This window comes from Haliaeetus leucocephalus, unplaced genomic scaffold (genome assembly GCF_000737465.1).
Source record: "Haliaeetus leucocephalus isolate CR32 unplaced genomic scaffold, Haliaeetus_leucocephalus-4.0 Scaffold566, whole genome shotgun sequence".
NCBI classification, from domain to species: domain Eukaryota; kingdom Metazoa; phylum Chordata; class Aves; order Accipitriformes; family Accipitridae; genus Haliaeetus; species Haliaeetus leucocephalus.
This window is the reverse complement of record NW_010973002.1, coordinates 2629517-2651004: the sequence shown is the minus strand read 5'-3', so window position 1 is coordinate 2651004 and position 21488 is coordinate 2629517. Positions and strand designations below refer to the sequence as shown.

Genomic DNA, 21488 nt, shown 5'->3' with positions numbered 1-21488 from the left:
AAAAGGTGTTTATTACCTCGCATATACCTGTAAATATCACCTCCTATAATTAAGACAGGCAATTAAAATCCCAACATAAGCCAGTATGCTGTCTTAAGTGCAACATTGGGTGGTCTGCCACAGACACGGTCACTTTCCTGTATCAGATTGCCTCTCCTGCTGCTAAGCCCAGCTACATGGTGGTAAACATGTGCAGGTCAGGCAAAATAGTGAATTCAGAGTGTGGGGCCCAGGTCAGGCAGCAGAAAGGAAAGAAGGCCATCCTCTCTTTCCCCTTTGGCAGGAGAGGAGCAAAGGCAGGAGCACCCCCCCCCTCCCCCCCATGCTCCCCTGGATATAGATCCAAGACCAGGAGGAGGCAGTGCTGTCCAAGTGCTCTGCATTGCCTCAGGGGCTGCTCTATCCTGGAGTTCCAGAATCAAAATAACCAGGTGATCAACATTCAACCTTTCTCTGATGTGCATAATTCTTGATAAATCTCTCAAGTTTCTCATTATAACAGAATTAACAGTCTATGGAGGGGGGGAACCTTTCTTCAGAAGGCTTTTGACACTGTCCCCTGCAACAGACTCATAAGGCAAACACAGCCAACACTACAACAGCAGGTAAGAAGTTGACCTTGTGATCAGTGCCAGGTAATGCTAGCAAAATAAAGAGCTCTATTTCCTAGGGTTTGCAGGGACCACCACATCTAGCATTATACCAGGTTTGTGTTTATTAAATTTGAAGATGTCACAAGGCTGAAATGGAGTGCAAACATACCAGAGGACAAGGTAAGAGCTCAAAGTGATCTTAAACTACAGAAACTACTCTGGAGAAGCTTCATGGGACATTACCAGATGAGACACTTAAGAACAATCAATTGCCTAGAAATAAGAGTCCCGAGAAGAGATTGAAAGAACTTAAACTCTCTCCTTAACCCTCCCTAAACAGCATAGGTCTTCAAATACGTAACAGACTGCTGCAGAGAACAGATGAACATGTTCTCCATTCTCCTGCTGAGTAGGACTAGTAGTAATTGGCAAAAAGTACAGCTTAGCACCTGATGTAGCACACTGAGGAGGAAACAGAAAACAGAGATCCCTACCAGATATTCCCACACCTAGCAAGCAGCAGTGGACAATTTATGCATGCTTAGCATTCTGCTAGCATTTTTATAGCTGTATGTTATTTTTATAGCACTACATTAAGTTAGGATTCTTGGAGGAGGCTTGAGGTGAAAGATCATATTTCAATACATTTTAAACCTCTTTACTGTTGATTCATCTTTCTTCTAGAATTCTTTTCATTGTAGCTCAGCTCATTCCTACATATCCCCTTTACATCTTGCTTTATGAGAAATATCTGCTTTGTATAATCCCAATTTATTCTTAATTGCAATGGTTTCATGTTTTTCTCTTCCTTTCTTAAAATCCACAAGTTCCCCACCTGTTCTCTTCATATCCTTGGTATTCTAGAATAAGCTGCATCATAAGCAGGTATCATTCAGCAAGATTAGTTTTTACACTGCATCTCTAGATTAAAAAAAAAAACCAACCAACAACCAACCCACCCCACACAGCTTAGCTGTTTTAATCAAAGCAGCGACACAAGCTACTACAGATCCTCAGGACAAACACTTATGTGCACTGTAAGAAGATTTACTAACATTTACTCACAATCAGAATCAGTCTCAATTCTTTTAAAGAAACTGAAAGTTGCGTTATAAAATATGCAGATGGGTGAAGATGGCTCAAACCTCTCTTGCATTGACAGAAATCTCAATGCAGAACCTGCACTCACATTGCAACTCTGATCCAGAATTCCTTCTCCCTTACTACTTCTGTTTGGAGAATCTAAAACAGCAGAGGTCTCAGCATAACTACGAGACTTCATTTTTCACTTCCACCAAAAAGTGAGGAAAAGCAAACCCTGTTTAGTAACATGCTTTTGACTTTGGAAGAGCTAAATCAGACCTCCCTTCCCACACATTTCTGTCCCTGAAAGCAACCTGCAAGTCTCACAGCAAATCTAGGAATACACATTCACAATGTTTTTCTTGCTTCTCTGCTCACTCAACAGGTTCACACTCCACAGGCTGGGCTTTTAGTCTACCTTTTTTGTTACAAAGTTCATCAACGCTGTATCTGTTTATCTGCTCCATACAAACCACTAAGGAAATAAGCCCACAGAAGATAAGTGGGAACTCTTCAACAGCTACCTTCCTGCTGAGCCAGCAAGTGCTGTTTCTGGCACCATCTGTGTCCTGAAAGTCTGTTCTCTAGCGCTTTATTCACTAAACACGGAAAAAATATTTGGAAAGAAAATCTCTTGAAGCATCTTCTACACTGAGGAAACTAGTTTTAAAATGTTTTAAAAGAAAGGAAAAAAAGTGACATTTCACATAACAATTCCTTCTCAAAAGAACTCTACTTAGATCCCCATCATGTTGAAACAGAAACAACCTCTAGGTGCTTCAGTTTTAAATCGCCACACCTAGACCTTCTCCTAGAAGGCATATCGTTTTGTCTTGCAAATACACCTCCAGTGCTGAACACTCACAAGCTAAGTGAGAGAACACTTGAAGTTACAAAACAGTATGTTACAGACTGTGGTTCAGGAAGGAGTAAGAGAGATCTATTTACTTTTCTGCAAAGACCATAGAGAGCAAGGGTGCTTTTTTCCAATGAGAGAGATGTGACTGGTATGTGTGGAGAATGGGAAAAGGTGGTGTGCCAAATCCTTCATTTGTCATGATTCTTAGCATCAATCTAGACTTTGTATTTGATGGGGGGGTGGGGCAATTATACCCACCTACTATCACTAAAAAAGTGCACTAATTTTTGAGTGTTTGCTTCACCAAAAAAACTTTGTAACAAGTGAAACTGATTTATTTAAAAAATAAAATCTGATCATGCCCATGTCCTTCAAATTACTAAATTGATACAATAACCTCATATGCAATTTATATGCAAGCAGAAGAAAAGGAAGATGTATTCCAGAAGTGATGATGCTTTTATGGAACATGGGCACTGATCCAGTGTCCTCAGACCCAGACAGTCTAGTGAGGGAAGGGGGAAAAACGCAAACGACCTCCTGGATGAGTAGAGAACATGATCCTGGATAAGCCCATACCAGTCCAGACTCCAATTTCAGTCTGAGGCAAGTCCTAAATTTTCTTAGTTCAGACGGAGATGCTGCCTTCCCTCCACCTCCAGTTTCTCCTAGCTGGGCAAGGAGTACCCAACCCGCAGGTACAGAAACCTGCAGAACCTTGCCAAAAATCTTCTTGTGAAGTTCAAATTAATTGCCAGGCAAGTTTTGTACAAACTTAACCTTGAATGCCTTGGAATACATTAGAATTTTATCTTTTACAGCTGTGCTTTAAGAGCAAGCTCTTCAGGATAGCAACCTTGTGGTTTTATTTCAATGTAGTAACTCAGCAGATTATAGCAGGTCACTATCCACCTTTCTTCTACCACTTAGCCCTGAATATGGTCTAAAAAGGTTATCTTACCTATTTACTTATACCATGATGGTCTGATAAGTACGCAGTGAACTCTTACATTACCCAGAGGAAACAACTACAAGTCCAATTGCTATGGCTGGTTATCAGAGTCAGTATTTTGTTCAGTAACTTAAACCCATGTGAAGGAGAAAACTACTTGCAATATTTTTCTCCAAAAAGGCAGCCAGAAAAGCAAATAGTTAACCTGAATTTGCATACTTGGTTTATGAAAATCTTATTAATAAATGCTTGTTACTCTGTGGCCACTTACACCCACTGTTTATTTCCCAATCTGTATGAAATAACTATGGGTCAAGAGTCTTACCTCACATGAGTCTTCAGGATATCCACTTTATTCCAAGGGGAAGTCAAGGTTTCCTTAAGACTAAAGTTCAATGTTTTCTCTCTTTTATGGTACTAAAGGCACTAAATTGTACTAAATAGGCACACATGCCTCTTAGAAAGGTAAGAGGATACACCAGTGAAACAGTTTCAAGGTTTTCAGGGGAAACTCATTTACTCTGGCATTTCATGAATCTTAAGAGCCAGCTCACATCTGCATGGAGAACAAAGCACCTATATCAATAATGGGGCACCTTCCTCAGCTGATGTATTGCAAAACTTTCTCAGTTCAGATTAAGCTTCAATTTATTCCCCGAACATTTTTCTGGTTTTGAAAACCAGGCAATACTATTCTCTGGGGTGCTCAGGTGTGGGAGCTACTACCAAACTCTGTTACACTTCACACTACAAACACTTCAGGTACATTCCCCTGTGGGACCAGCATCCTTACCGCTCTTCCACACCCGCTTTCTCCAAACCCACCAAGCTGCATTTGAGAACATTATGGATGCCTTCCTTATAATAAGAGGTTTTGTGGGCGATTTGTTATAAGCCAAGGACCATCTCTGTTGGGTGTGGGTGTGCACAGAGACACTTGCTGGGTCCCAGTCCCACACAGTCCAGGACTTACAGGTACCACCGTTTGACACACTGGCTACAAGAACAGCTATGAAGCACCAAACTAGAGGCACGCACACTGACTGCTAGGGGCATACCCGTAGGCTTACCAAGTAAAATGCTTGTTTTCTACAAAGAACAAAATTAGAACAAGGCAATTATTTCAACAGAGCTTAAGAAAATACTTTTGCAAAGAATGACACGGTAACCTTCATAATAGTGGTTACACTAGGAAAAAAATTTCACAAGAACATTAATCTTTCTTCCATTCTTTTCACATATCCTTATGTCACTGTAAAAAGAAAGGTGTTGCAGAGTACTAAGTGTGTTTTGTATTTCAATATCAAATATACATGAAGGCTGATAGACTGAACTAACCTAGAGACCTCTTTCAGCAGTTGTTTTTAGTTTGGTTTTAAGGATTTCACACCCATTAGAAGTCAGTCTTGATGCAAGCAATTAACAAAGGAGTGATGAGGCAAGCAGATTGGCACAGAGGGACTATATGAAAATTTCAGTAAAATTGCTCCAGATGCCACACATGTGTGCACACACACCATCCCCTCAGAAAACCTTATGCAAGAACATTGGCTTCAATATAAATCCCTGTCTGTATATACATTCTTTTACTCTCTCTACCAAGCAACTGGTTGCAAGAAAGACTTGTCTTAAGGAAGAATCATCCAAAACTTTCTTACAGAGCTCAAAGGAAGTTTTTGCAAGGTCTTTTAGCACCAAAAAAAGAAGATACCAGAGCCCAAGGTAAGCTTGACATAAGAATTCCCTGATGAATTTAATCACCTGTTGCTGTAGTTTGTCATCAGCACTCTTTTGAGGACATACAAAACTTACCTGCTTAGTGCAGAATTGACAGACCACCAGCACTTACAAAGCAAAACTTAAGGAAGTTTGTGGAAAAACCATACTTGGCAAGCAGCCCTGATGTTGCAAGAGAAAGCAAAAGTATTGTACAAGTTATTTTGGGGCTTTATCCCTCTAAATTCTGCACTCAGACAAAGGGTCAAGTCTGTACAAGCAACTTCAGGACATCTATGCAAGGTTGAGATGATGTTAATAGGGACAATTTTAACTCTTCCTTGGGAACTTTAGGAAGACAAAGTGTTTTGAAAAGGTGGGGCAGAGGGAACATCTGTCTGAGGCCAGATGTCACCACAGAAACTGCAGCAATGGAGAAGGAAAGGGAAACAATTTAAAAATCAGGAAGCAGATGGGAAACAGGGTAGATACTGCTTGTAAATTGCAGGTAATAGCTACATATGTGGAAGAAGGGACAAGCAGGTAGAAGCATTTTTATGTACTCTGCTCAACAGTGCTTACATCCACGTTTACTCATATTTTTCCAAGTCATATGCTTCTGCTCTGATACTCACTATTCCTACACAAAATCCTCAGAGGAAGTTTGTACCGAAAAATAAGTTAATCCTCAAACCATTCACCCTCAACCATTTCTATTACTATTCTTCCCAAACGTTTGACAAAAAAGCAGTTATGAATTTGAAATAAAACATTATTGGGTGGATACGATTCAACTGAGGGGAGCACAAGGTTTGGGAAATGCAGAGGAAATTTTTATATGGACAGCACACACCAGAAGGACAGACTGAAGCAACGAGAGGTGGTGTGTGCTGATATCTTACAGAAAACCTGTGGTTGACAGCCTAGGTTGGACAGAGCAATGCCTCCATTTTGCTCCAAAGCTAGGAAACAATCGGGCAGTGCAAAGAAAGAAGTAGCTGCAGACGGAAAAATCAGATGAAGAAGTCAGACCAAACCTGCTCAGAGAACAACGCTACTGGAGCTTTATCCTCAAACCCTCCACCCTCTAATCTCCCTCAGGCAAAAGGATGACTTACCACTAGTAAAATGTGGAAACAACATTTTAAACACATACGAGGTAGAAAAACAATAATGAAAACAGATCCGTTCTCACAGTAGCCCATCTACTGCAAAAATTATAACACTATTTGTGGAGTGTAAACAGCAAGTATACAATATATTGGTGAGAGCCAATAACTGTAATAGCATGAGCAAACAATTTGCTATAATGCCACCACTATAGAGGAGCAAGGAAAAACAAAAACAAACAAACAAAATCTAAAAGGATCAGCATTAAATTTCTGCTTTTGTAAAGTTTCTGGCCAAGTATTGAAATATGAGCTTGTATTAAGTTTACTGAACTCATACACCAGACACCAGCAAGGTCCAAAATGGACGAGCTTTCAGTCAAAGAGAGTGACTGCGTCAGGAAGTCAGCATTCACCAAAGAATCCATTTCAACATTTTTTATGGTTAACTCGGAGAGCAGAAATGAAGGCAGTTATCTGAATTGCTTAGAAGGCTCTATTGTTCCCTCTTCCAAAGGATTTTTCCCCAGAACAGAATGGGTGGTGTGTGCAAAGCAAATGAAAGGTGGGGGAAGGGGAAAAGTCTTGTGGATAAAGAGAGAAACAGAAACACAGTTTTAAGCACAGATAATTTTTAAAGTAACTTCCTACCTCCCACTGCAAGTGAGGCGGGATATTTCTGATCTGAAGCTTCCGACTCCTGCAGATAAATTAAATAAAATAGTTTGTAAAAAAAAAAAACAAGAAGAAAACATTATTGTAAGATAGACTATACATAGCAGTGTCGTACATTTAAGCATCTGTCACACTAAGAGGGGCAAAACTAAATACACAACTCGAAAAACCCAACAGATCGCTGGGGGGGGGAATGTCAGGTCAAAACCATTTCAAGTCCAAAGAGCTGTTACAGAAATACTTGTTACACATTTGACAGCTGTTACATTTCATGAAGTCTCCGCTTTTCTTGAAGATTATTTCTATTTCAGTTTTAAGGCCTTCAGTATCTAACTCTCTCCATTATAAGTGGGTGTGATAATCCCATATATTTATACTGGGTTCCCCTCTACGCACTTTAAGAATTTTTTTAATTTTTTTTTTTTAATTCACCAAGAGGATACTTCAGGATTCTACACCCCTTCAAGAAAGATAATATAAATTTGAAGAAATACATTTGCTTCAATATTAAGTTTTTCATTAGCTTAATAATGGACTATTTTCTAACATTTATATGGCTGACATTCTCCATCCCTGATCAGGAAAGTGTAGTAAGAATCAGTAAATTCATTGTATTTTCACCCCAAATTTACATCAGTTTTCACTTATCTTGTAAACAAAACATTCACTTTGAAGTGCTACTGCAAAGCCTGGCAGTGTGCTGGCTGCCTTCACAGCCAAGTCCTTTGTCTCCTCCCTTCCCCCAAAGTGAGAGAACAAATAAATGCCAGAAATGCCACAAAACCCTTGGGATTTACAAGAATGTGTAGATTAACACAGTTTCAGCTGGGCTCAGGTAGGGCATGCTGGTGGGGTCAGTCTGGCTAGGCAGGGAAGATGTGGGGAAGGGAGAGGGGACAACACAGAGCGGTCTAGCTTTGAAGGTCTCAACTACATTTTGGTTCACCAAAGCAGCTAAAATAAGTGTCTTGTGTTCAAACACTCAGTTTTACTTAGTGTTTTAATTGTTCAATACTGACCTCTCACAGAAAAACGCTTCACATTTTAAGGACTTGTTATAACAGAAGTTGTTAAACTTGCAGAAGCCAGTAAAATCTTGCAACAAAACAAGTTTTAGAGATGTTCCTGTCTAGTAATAAAATTGAAAGCTTTCATTTTCCCCCACAGATCCTTTGAAAATGCACTCCTTTCCCTAACACCAACACCAACACCCACCCACACAGGCCTGCAGTGCGTGTTTTACATCTCGAAATGCTCTTCTCAACAGGCTTTGTTCAGGGCGCAGACAGAGCTTACGGCACAAAGCCACCTTGCCCAAACTTCTCCCCACACAGAGGTGTCACAACCCAACACTACGGCGACCACGAGATCAAGCAACAAGCACGCTTCCTCCAGAAAAGATGATCGGGTCTCGGCTGTGCAGTATTTCTCAGCTGGTTTCACTCCCTCTGAAGCAAGTAAGAGCTGATTTCAGCATTTGATCATATAAAGAGGCGAAGAAGGGAGAATGAAAACCCAAACCACACACAACTCTGTTTAAGCTTTCATCTCCAATAAAGCAAAGAAAGAGTCAGGAGCTGCTTCACTGTAATAGGGAGGTGGGGGGGGAAATTTCCTTGAAGTCTGCAAAGATTTCCTTAAACTGGAATCTCAGCTAGCGATACTGCTACAAAACAATCACCCTAAAGTAATGATATACTGCTCTGAAATATCAAAATAATCTCACACAGCAACCTGAAACTTGAAAGCTGGGTCCTAAAGTAGAACATAAAAGGGGATCTTCATTCAATATTAAGAATACTGAGAAATTTTAATGCAGAAGAATCCCAAACCACAAAATTGGCAGCCAATACACTGTTCAATGTGCTTCAAACTGTGTCATGCCATTAGTCTCTCACACTTGTAGATTCAAATTAAAATTCATGAGAGTTTTGTAGCAAGGAGTGTCACTCGCAGAAGGATCCGAGTATGCAACAGCTCAGCCAACACACCAACAACAGGTCTCACCCCAGCTCCACACCAAGCTAGATAACAAATGCTCACGCTGAGCACTGTATATCCACTGGTGAGAAGGAGAGCAAGAAAAAGTCCTTTCCAGAAGCATGTATACAAGTTTCACACACACAACTACCACCTCACATTTCATTCCAGAAGAAAAACCTACGTATTTTCTCCTTTACTACCCAACACTTGAAAGGTGGACCAAATAAAAGGCAATCTCTATGTTTACTCAACAAAGGACATAACACAAGGTTTGGAGGCTTTTTTTCTTCCCAGATGACTTCAAGGAACTGAAAAGTTTGATGCAATTTAAAACTTTTGCCAGCCAACATTTGTATTACAGAAATAACTTGAACATCCTGAAAGGAAGGAGGAGGAGGAAGGGAGAGTAGCAAGGAAGAAATGCCACCTTAAAACAACCAGTTCCTCTGCCCCATTCATAAAGAGCCAAAGGAAACGGCAAGCCAAGTACAAAACGGGTACAGTCCTGCTGTGCACCTCAATTTATGGCAATAGTGAGACACCTATTGTACAAAACTGAAAGGTCACTTCAAAAATACAAGAATAGCTATATGAATCATTTAATTTGAAACTATTTACACCTTCATCAGTTGCTTGGCTGCACTGCAAGTAATTTTAACTTGTCACCCAATGCACTAGTTTGAAGTCTGGTCTTTACTGATGCATGTGAAAATTTAATTTATTTTTTTTTTACATTATTGCTGTATCACATTTAGCAATAGAAAAAAAAAAAATCTTTGCATGGCCAAGAGATGAATCACACAGAACCACTGTAAGATAAAAGATCACGAACACCTTTGAGACATCTATATTTCAGTTACTATCAAGCTCCTATAAAAAAAAAATCTAAATATATTTCTTAAAATTACATAAAAACCACACAAAGCTTGTAACCTCTTTCCCCCTCTGCCCTTCTCCCCACACAGAAAGAACAGATAGAAATGACAGAGGTGTTTCTGTGTTCCCAGGACCAGAATGAGCACTGACCTAGCAGCGAGCAGGCAGAGACCAAATCCCCCACGTGCTGCGATAACCTGCGCAGCTCCTGCTCGGAGGATCGCTTCTCCCGCGCTTTGGCAGCCCCATACAGCTCCTCACTGCAGGATGGCGTTAGTGATTTGCAGTCACCTCTGCTGCGTGCACGTGAATCCACAGAGAATCAGCTCTCAACTTCCTCAAGAAAAATCCCAAACCAAATGCAAATATACAGCAAAGAGTAAGGAACAAAGCTCGGTCTGACTGAATTTACCAGAGTGACGACAGCTTCCATGAGGATGGATTCTGACTTCAGAAAGCATGCTTTTGCACAGGGACAAAACTCTACACAATAAATGGGGAAAGGAAAGACAAAAATATGGGAGAATCTTCCTGGAAATACTCTCCTATCTCAGACAACGTCAGGTCTTTTGGGGTGCTTTCTATCTTCCTCATAACCCTATTTTCTTCAGCAAAGTACAGTATAAGCAAAGCTCCTATAGCTTTCACATCCCAGGCAGCATAAACCTACAGAAGGTTTTATTTTGTTTTGAAATAATCTCAAGATTTTTTACTTTACAACTACTTGCAGTCATACCAGGTGTGTAAGACAAGAAATAGTCCTTTCAAATTCCATGAAGGTATTTTATTACAATAGTTTCATTTAATATATAGCTCACCTAGTCTTAATAAATCCTCAGTAAAGCATTGCCAGCATATCAGTGTGACTCATGTAAGCATTGTATACACACTTTTTCCAGTTTAAGCAGATTTCTTAATTAATTTCTTCCATTCTAAATAGGCATTGCAAATAGATGTCAACTGAAAAAGAAGTCTGGGCAAATTATGTTTGTGCTCTGTGTCATATGAAAGTTTTTGAAAGCTACCTATAGTTCACAGCATGTGAACAGGTATTGCCACTTGTTTCTCTTCAAAGATTTACCTTTTATTGGGTAAGAAGAAATACATCCATAAGCAATTATTTGGCAATAATTTACTTTTCTTAAGAGGAATTGCACACATACTAATTCTTGTTTTCAGGTATTATGCAGACGACTGGATTCAGTTACTTCAAGCCACTGCTGGTGGCCGTACATCAACATATTTATTCTGGGGATGTTGAGACATGGAGCCTTGTGTTTGGGGGACATGAATATCTCTGCTACACTGAAAGCAGGTAAAACAAAGAGACATCATTGTGCCTCTTCACGAGGAAGGTAGCATATTTGTGCTATGTTCCTCTGCAGAGACAGAAAGGGTGAAGTACCATAAAGACAGATATTTTGCTAAAAGCCATCTTAGTGATCTCTGAAGGGGTAATCTCTCATATGTAAATACAGAGAACACTTGCAAAGAGACACTCGCTGCTCCCAACCCACGAGACCCTTCCTTCCACACATATGAAACAATAAACATGTCTTAGGGAAAAGGTGGTGGGAGGAGGGAAGAAGAAAACCTACAGTTTCAGCATTCTCTTTCTTTTATGTGTACTCTTTCCTTCTCTCTCTGCCCTCCCTACATACATGAGGTTTTTTTCTTCAACCTAATCAAAATCCTCTTGGGTTAAAAAGGTCTCAAGAATTGTCCATTTTTGCATCCCTGCGTTAAATAAAATCTCACTATACATTTTCACTCACCAATACAATCTCACTGTGTGTTTAATGTGACATTTAGCAAAAGCAAATCACATAAGACCCGCACTTCCCCTTAAGGGACAACAATTTTATGAAACAGAAGGCATACAATTATAAAGCAAAGAACAAAAATGTATCACGCCTTTGCTCACAGTCCCAATTTTTTATATCTCATAGGAGTGTCAAAATTTGACTGTTTCAGAGGGGAGCATACACACAGGTGTCAAAGCAACTGCACTTCCACACTATCATTGTGCCCACACTCTTACCAGACCCTTCTCACCATCCTCCCTCCCCCCAGAGACCTGCTGCCTCCTGCCTTTTAATTCCCATTTCTCAACAATAATGCCATGTAATAGTCTCTTATTTCAGCAGCCATGCGAACTACACACAATGTTAATGCCTTAAACCTGCACAGCACAAACCTATTCCTTTTTAAACAAAAATCTATGAAAAAAAAGTTAAACATTTGAAAGGAGATCAAGTGAACATCAACAATGTTAGTCCATTCAATTGTTTGAACTCAATACCTATGGGATAGAAAGTAAATGGTCTACCTTTTCCACTCTTAGGAACATGCAAAGAGCAAGTACTTGTTCATTTCATCCACTCTAGCTAGGCACTGCTATACTAGCTACCTGGAAAAAGTCTTGCCACCTCACACGAACAGCACAGATGCAGAGTACGCCAATACACACCAGCACCGAGTGCTGTTACACACTTGTGCTGCCTCCGACTTTGCGGTCCCCTGGCCCCAACAGCTACGTGCAATGCCCCTGCAAACCCACTCACCGAAACAACCATTTCTCTCCCTGAGCTCCTAAGAGCTGCCTAAAGACAAAACCCATAATTTCTCAAGCTTACTTCACTGACAACACAAACTTAACATAGACATCCAGAGATGAAATATTTAAAAAAAACCAAACCACCACAAAACAACAACAACAAAAACAACCTGCTATGGACTAACGCCATACAGTGAGAAACAACTTTTTATACATAAGTCCTGGCATGCACGCTATAGAAACAAAGTTAGCAACTCCTATAGCCAAATGGAAAACTGCTAGTAATCAACTGAATTTATAGGGGAAGAGTTGTCTTATTGTTTACTCTGCAGCCAGCAAAATAAAAACAGGCAAGAAAAACCCAACACAAAAAGCTACCCCCACACACAGAGTTTATTAGTTTCTCCCCCTCAGGTTGCTTCAAATAGCTGATGCTTTATCACAACACAGTGAATCAGTGTTTTTAATGCTCTTCTAGTGTGTGGGGGGGGGAAAGCAGGTTTACAGGACAAAATAAAAAAATCCTTAACTCTAATTCATATTAGTGTGGTTGGGGAAAAAAGCAGAAGCGGTTTTTTTAGTTACAAAGTGAGAGAGAGGGGTTCTCCTCATCTTCATTTTATCTCCTACATCTTCATGGTAAATGCAGGTAATGATACAGATTAAGCCACTGGAGTAGCTTGTCCTGTAAGTGGTGCCACAGTCCCTGCCTGCCTCCTGACTTCACACTGAAACTCCCGGGTCAAGCAATCTTTTCAGTCTTTTTAAGTTGTTCACATTTGATTCCTGAAAGCACCTAACAAATAATAATAAGTCCATCCAAATAAAGCTTATTGAACATGCATTCTAAACCATCTTTTTATATATATAGAAAATTATATATGTATATACATGCACAATTATATATCTCCATTTGTTTATTCCTTACAAGTAGTTCTGATAAATACAAAAGCAAAGGGTCACACTCCCTACCTAGAAAGTAGGTATACTGAATTTCTGTTAAAAACCCACTCAGGTTCAGTGAAGTGACAAACAGCATTTTTTATATCACTTCTATTAAAAGGTAATTAATTTCTAGTGTATATTACAAGGCACACTGATGACACAGTTACTGTATTTTATCAAATCAAGCCATTAGCTTGTGAACCAGAAAGTTCATCCTGATGCCTTACCTACAGAAGAAATAAAGGAGAATGGTTTCAAATACTGACTTGTTAACAAACATCACCACTTTTTACACACTGATCTGGATGGCAGAATACTTGAAGAGGAAATGTTATTGCTCCAACTTCAGACCGAATTCAGCAATTCAAGCAGACAAAGCTTGGCTAAGCCATAGCAAACTGCAGCAGTAGTTCTTTTTGTGTCGCCTCATTATTTAATCCCAGACCTGGATTTAAAAGCACTCTTCTACCACTCAGAATAATGATTTTCCATAAAATTTAGACACAAAAAAAAATTTTCTCAAAGTTCATGCAAGACGTAACAGTTGGCTCCTAACCACACTCTTCCCCTTTCATCTTGGACATGCAACTCACCAAAGTAGCCACTTTGGAAAGGTGTATTATCTCAGCATTCAAGACAAAAATCTGGCTCTTGGATTACCTCACAGATCCCTCTCTGCTGATGATCAAATTTCCTACTAGTGCCTGTGAAACATCGGATTTGCTTACTACTTCCCACCAGGACGAACAATCAGAAAGCTGTCCATGGGACCAGCACACCGTGCAGCTCTGCTCCCTAAAGCCACCAGCCAAATGACTGGGCACAGAGCTGCGCTCTCCTTGCAGGATAAACTCAAATACTCTGAAAGAGACTGGACGTTTGTGGACAGGAGATGATAGCTCAAGAGGCACAACCAGAAGATTTATATTGGCACATCCACGTTACATCATGGAAAACAGGTAAATCAACCAATTTAAGCCTGACTGTAGTTCTTATGTTTATGTAGATTAGCCAGATAGTAGGCTTTCACCTATTACCATTTGCTTCAGGATTTCAGTTCGACAATTCTTCACATCACTAATTAGACTAAAAGCTTATATTCATTATTTGTAAATTCCCTTGAGTGGTCCATAAAGACATTTTAAAAAGAAAATTCTAAAGATTCTGCCATTACCATACTAATGTTGAAGTTGTCATTTAAAAAAACTTTCATTTTCCAGGTGTTGTTAATGAGAAGGCTGTTAAGATTTTTTTTTTTCATTAAAGAATTAAGCTTTGCTTTAAATTTAATGAGCAGTTCCAGTATCCTTTAGGAAAACAGGCTTTCATCTACCTTTGTGGCTTCTGACATTTCAGGCCTTTTCTCTTGCTCCATGCCAAAATTCTTTGAAGAGACTGAAACAGAATTGGGGTGTGTGTGTGTGCATTTGTTTCCCCCCCCCTTGTTGGGGGGAGGGGGAGTGTGTGCTTCTTTTCCTCTTTCCTTCGTCCTCAGAGCAGGGGTCTGTATTCCTTAAACAATTGTACTACTGAGCTGATTTTGTTGACAAAACATTTTAGAGCTATGGTCACTTCCCATTTATTCTCCCACCCCACCACCAACTTGCAATTAACTGGGATACGGATAACAGGGAAAACACTCAGGAGGTATATGGAAGACTGAAAATAACATCTTTAAATGCAAAAGTGCTTCTAAACATGCAAAAAAATTTGTCTAAAGTCCTGATCAGTATGAAGTAACTAGTAATCCCCTAATGATGGGACACAATGCTCATCTTCTATCTTTCTCCTCCCCATCCCTCCTTTCCTTCAGCCACCAAAATAGCTAAAGGCTTCTTCTCTCCAGCCCCAATGGGGGCTGCTAGTTGAAGCAGTCAGTATTTCCATTACGGACTAATTGAAGTTTTACATCAGCTGTAAACAGCAGCTCCAGACTGAAACTTGCATATGACATCCCTGCAATACATAGCCAAGTGAGGATCTGGAGAGCTCTAGACAGGGAAATGAAAAGACTTTTTTTTTTTTTTAATTTTCAGTGAATTCAGCTCCTTTCAAAGAGCCCATGGAGGAGAAAAAAAATGGTGTAGGACACAGTGTCATTTCTGAAGCAAAAAAGTGTACCAAGACTTGAATAATGAAAAAGGCCAACAAGATACTTTGTTCCACAAAGCAGCTGCTGGGTATACCCTCATAGTGCTTTTATTTTGCATGTCTTCCCTACTACCATCACTTATTGCACAGAAGTTTGCACATCAGATAGAAACCTCATGGAAATAAGTGACACAGATATCGCGTACAACGTAAAAAATTTGGCGCTTTTTTGTGGGGTTTTGTTTGTTTGGGGTTTTTGGGGGGGGGGGGGTGTGTTTGTTTTTACACAGGAGGTACAGCACCAGATTAGATCTTATCCTAACAATGGCTCAGTGATTCGCCCTTCTCAGATTGAAATATCTAAATAAAATTAGCAACATTCCTTGACAAACTCAGTAGCCACCATGCTGCTGAGACTGACTTGATCAACCATGAGCCTGTGTTTGCAGAGAACATGGGAAATACTGTCTGGATTCCTTACGCCACAGCTATAGACAGGGAGTCTAACCCATTTTGGTCTCTTTCAGGTGAGGCTCGAGTGAAACTAAGTTTGTTCATACTCGGTTTAAATTCACCTTATGCTCCAGATTAACCAGTCATGTTCAGTTCTGGTTTGGGAGGTGGAAGGGAAGCAAAATAAGACTTGAAGTAAAATAGCAAGAGTTGCTCTGCCTATACACTTAGAGCATGTAATTTCAAGACCTCTGCTACGTAGGCTCAGAGAGCAGGGAACCTCTATTTGCTACTTTTTTTGCTATTAAACACCCGATTTAAAACTTTCAGGTCGAGAGCAAGCTACTTTGGAGCTTAAACTGAGTGAGGTGTTAGGGTAGTTCAGGGACACAACCTAGCATATACTTCTCCACTGTCGTTTCACCCACATACAGGCTTTTTAAAGAAAAGCCTGTCTGCTGCTTCTCTCAGGCTACTTTACAAAAAATGACACAAATTAATTGTCCAATTCCTAAAATTATCTCAGTAAACAAAGATTCCTGTGGGGTCTGGGACATGAAAACACACTGAAACACTCATGCTGCTGAAAGCACCATCTAACTTCAAAAAGCTTGTATGCTGTAACTAGAATAAATAAAATCAGACTAAGCAAGATTTTTCAAGTGTATATGTAAACTTCAGCTAACAGACAGGCTCACTAGCATTTTCAATTCTCTTCTATGATATAAAAGGATATTAACAAGGGCAAACTACTTCATTTAGGCAACTGCCTATATAATAATGTCTAAAAATATTAATAAAGTCCTGGTGCTTAAAAGAATAAAATAAACTAAAAGCAGAGTTAACAAGAGCACAGAGTAAGTCAACATTTTCAAGTATACAGCCACATATGTTTCAGGCTCTTTCCAGTGTTTAAATGCACTCTTAAAGAATGTAGCATGTGTGTGTGTGTACATGCACATGCATGCATGGCTTTCACTCTGCATCCGTCCTGGCCAAAACTTCCATTCTTATTATTTTTTTCATAAATACTTATATTATTTAACTTTGCAAGAAGACAGCTTTATACTGACATGAAAATTGACCATTTAAGAGATATACTATGCTCATCATCTGATGTTCCAGCAAAGCCTAACAAAGACCTGCAGTTAGCCTGTTCATGTGGCTAAAGTTTTTTTTTTAAATTAAGAAAATCCTCATTACTACTTTACACCTTTCAATCTCAAGACAAACCAAGCAAAGTTCAAAAAGCACTGACAAGACAAATAGCTTCTTTTAAATCTTCTAGACCACACTAACAGGAATAGATTAAGCAGAATACTTCACCAGTTTTACAACAGAAGAAAAGTCAAATTCACCATACATTTCCTATTATTTTTGCTTTAAAATAAATAAGTTCTTCCATCTCAAAGGATTCAGTACAATAAACCTTATTCATACAAGTTTTTAAAAAACCAGAAACTTTTAATGTATAAACTGATGCACCCAATGACTAAGACAGTGAGCATCAAAGTGATAACTGGTATCTGTGCCAGTAATTATTTTACTAGTACACTTTGTTGAACTAATTGAATACTAACAAGAAGAAATAGCACTCAAGTGCTAGCCCTTACTAATGGCAATTCCACGTAGCCTTAAACTAAGTGACCTAAAGGAGATGAGATATAACACCTCTACCGGAGAAGTGCTAGAATGTGTGGGTTTTGCACTATCACCATCAAATAGTTTTCCTTCCTTTCTCTTGCCCTGTCAAAACCCAAAAGTCATAGAAAGAGACCGCTCTGCTGTTTGGCTTTGTCATTTTTCTGCTGAATGTCACCAGATGCAGAATTTAAAAAAAACAAACAACAACAAAAAACCACACATTGCTTTTTCTATACTTAAATTGCTTGCAAAGAGAAACAAATTAGGCTTATGGTTTCCAGGCATTATTGTCATTTCTTTTAAGTAATTTTCTCTGAAGAGTTCTCCCCCCAAAATGAAATCCCATTCAATTACACAAAAATTGTGTGGACAGAACAGTACCAAATAAAATAATTTCCTAGCTGTACTTACAGCAAAAAGTTACATGATATTTAGAACAACTGCATACTCTCCCCTCAAAAACTTTTATACCTCTGAAGTGTAGAATGCACCATCTTTCAGTTAGGATGTAAAGCTAAATAATACACACTTTGGACACATACACAGTATTTTCTACATTAAGTTTTGATCTAAAAACAGGTTACTGGAAAAAAATTAACTGTTTGATTAACATGTTTTAAGAAGTTAAATTTATAAAGTAATAACCACCATGCAAAGTTTTCTATTGTCTACAAAGCTTATTTTCTCCTTTTTTTATAGGGCAATAATTTTGGTCAGGGTAAGTACATCTACACTAGTAAATCCACATTCACACTAAATATTTTGTACTGGCATAGTTAAAGCATCACAGCTTGTGCGTAAAGAGTCTTTCACAATTTTTTTTATATTTACTTAATAGACATATTGTTAATTATAACTTTCATTAAACTTTATTTTTAAGAATTACCAAAACAATCCTCTGTGCTTTTGTCATAGCAGCTTTGATTAGTGCACACAAGCTTACATAGTATAATATATGAAAGCAATCCCTGAGCTTTCATACCAGGCCTTGATGAAAGCCTTAGAGTATCATTTCATTCTGTTCAACTGGAAAAACCAACAACTAAAATTCAATTGTTCACAAATTTTAAATTTTGCAACATTTCAATTTTACAATTTCTTTCAAAGGCAAGTTGTGATGAAAAATCACTTGTATATAAGAGGTGTATTTTCTTTAGTAACCTTTACAGTTAATATTTAATAGTCTCCCCATGCTTTCATAATACTATTAAAAAAAACCTGCCATGACTAATAAGTGGCATATAAAGCGATTATAAGATAACCGCTATCACCTTTTAAATAACTCCATTATTTTTAATTTTTTTTTCACAGAAAACATAGAATATAGTGCATGTTTTAAGGATGAAGATCACAGTGAGCATTGACTTTTTCACTGTCACTGTAGATTTAAATACACTGTTATGATCAGAGAACAAAAAAATAGTTTACATTTCTGCACTGAAAACCATATTCTTTACATAGGGTAGCATTTAACATTTACACTATTTCAGTTTGCTTTGCATTAAACTGAGCAAAATTGTAAATTTGGATCACCTAGTTTCAGAGCGGAGAAAAGGCCTATATCATGTTACAGCTAACCAGTTAATTCATAAGTACGATTTACATAAGTATAATTTTATTATCTAGTATTTTGCTAGATATTCAAATTGAGATTAGGAACAAAGTTCATATGAATGTTGATGATAATTTTGACCAAGTTTAATAAATTATTTAGCAGTTAATTACTTCAAATTTAGTTTGTATACAGATGTGCAAACCTATTATCACACCAAGGCAGTAATTGCTATCTTCTTTTTACAATCATACGGTACTGATTTGTTAACAGAGATACCTAAATTAGGTGGTACCTGCCCCCACTAGCAGATCAAGTTGCTTTTACCTGAGAGCATAGCTTAGCATAGTTTAAACACACCTTGCAAAGCTTTGAAATTCAACCGTTCCATCTGCATATAGATATGCCCAACAACTGAGGATTTAAAAAGAACATTTTAAAGAAATAAAGAGCAAGAGAAAGCTAAAAGCACTGAATTACAAAGAAAAAAAAATCAGCATAAGGAAGACAATGATGTTATAAGATAACTATTCAACCACAGAAAGAAATCATCCTTCTTTAGGGGGTTACTGATCATTTTCTGCTAACACTACTGTTTGTGTATCTTCTTCACTCCCTCCCCCATCATCACCCCCCAGAAATTCAGCTCATTTCAAGCCATGCTGGCACCAGCTTCCTGCCTAGTACTGGACTACACAATGAGGGACAGCTACCAGTAACAACCAGAACTGGAGCTACCAAAAGCCTCAAAACAAAGCAATTGCTCCCTCCCTCTCCTTCCCCAAACCTCAAAGACATGCTTTAATACTTTGTAACCACATGCATGTTATCCACGGAGTGCAAGGAAAGTTCACAGAGCTGGATGTTAGAGGGAAAAGAAACAGGTCAGGGCACCTGCTCAGCCCCCCCAAACCAGGCAAAGCTCTCCTCATCTAGCCCAAGTCTCATCAGGTAGGACACGCACCACAGCCATCTCCAGAAAACTATCACTACTCAAATGCCATTTCTTCCTCAGGAACTTGCAGAGCTTCATCATGGTGAAACATGACTAAGTTTTGGACAGATTTTTCCATGCCTTGCCTTTTTTTCTTTTTTTTTTCCTTTATTTTTCTTTTTTCTTTTTTCCTTTTTCTTTTTTTCCTTTTTCTTTTTCTCCTTTTTTTCCCTTTTCCCCCCTTTTTTTCCCCCTCCCCCCCCTTTTTTTTTCCTTTTTTTTTTTTTTTTTCCTTTTTTTTAAAGAGTAACGCCCAAAACGATACACTCAGTGACACAAGTCAGGACTAGGTCAAAGAGCAGCTTTCTGGAATACAAAACCACGTGAGATTTCCACCAACACTCTATAGCTAAAAAGTTAAGATAGCTTGAACTTTCATTTGAAAAGCCATTTTGAAGAGCTGCAGTACAAAACACAGCACTGCTATACAGCAGGAGACTGACGTAACCACATGTGTGATGCTGGATCTGTACTATCGTTCATGCATTCAGAAGTAGCATTTTCATGTTAAGATACTGAACTTAATCCAATGTATGCAAAACCTAAGAGTCACAGTAAGTGAACTGTGTGGATCAGGCAATGTGAGCAAAAGGGCCAGGAAGAAAAGAAATGTACTTAAGCTTATTATTTGCCACCGAGGCAGGCAAAAGTCAACCACAGCGAGTGAATGTAATTTGTGATTTTACTGAAGCTAGTCAAACACAAAGGTAAAGCAATCTTTAACTCAATCTAAAAGCTTGAATAGTTCTACAAATTATAATGATAAATCTTTTCCCAAGATTACTCTCAAGGAGTGATAGGTAGCTTCAACTTTATATGGCTTAAGCACACGCTACATACCTGAAAAGATAATTTTGCTCATGATCTGAGTTTAATTGAACAACTGTCATCAAGCCCAGTTGTACAAAGGGTGTGTACTCCACAGCTTTATGTAAAAGATCACAGTTCTATGTTAAATGCAGAATTTGGGGTATATTTACACGCCAGCAGTCAATTCACGTTTAAGAGAGCAGCCAGGGTAGAAGAAGAGGTAGAAATCACATTAATTATAAAAATTCCCTCTCAACTGTACAACAGAAAAAAAAGAAAACTTCTAAATAGACATATACAACTCACTCTAAGCAAACACATTGTTAATGCAAACAAAACAAGCAGCAACCCAAACCAAGTTACCAAATAGAACAGGACCTCACTGTTTGCTATTAGGACTCGGACCATCACTGAGAAACAAACTTAGCATTTCATAAATAAATGAAGGGTCACCTACTTTTTGACCACCAGAACTTAATGTGGAGTGTTTGGGTGTTGTGTATTGGTGGTTGGGTTTTTTTGGTTTGGGGTTTTGGTTCGGCGGGGGGGGAGTGGCCTACTTCAACTTGCAAAGTTCTTTTTTTTAAGCCCAATGG

General features: G+C 38.7%; 1 protein-coding gene across 3 annotated transcripts in view; it reads right to left on the bottom strand.

Annotated features, from left to right (window-relative positions):
- The window catches only part of IGF2BP3 (insulin-like growth factor 2 mRNA binding protein 3), a 116906-nt gene that overhangs the window by 83984 nt on the left and 11434 nt on the right, over positions 1–21488 (bottom strand). For all 3 annotated transcript variants that reach the window (XM_010577605.1, XM_010577606.1, XM_010577607.1), the window contains one exon: positions 6964–7012. In XM_010577605.1, coding sequence (XP_010575907.1) covers positions 6964–7012 — 49 coding nt within the window. The remainder of the gene's footprint in view (positions 1–6963; positions 7013–21488) is intronic.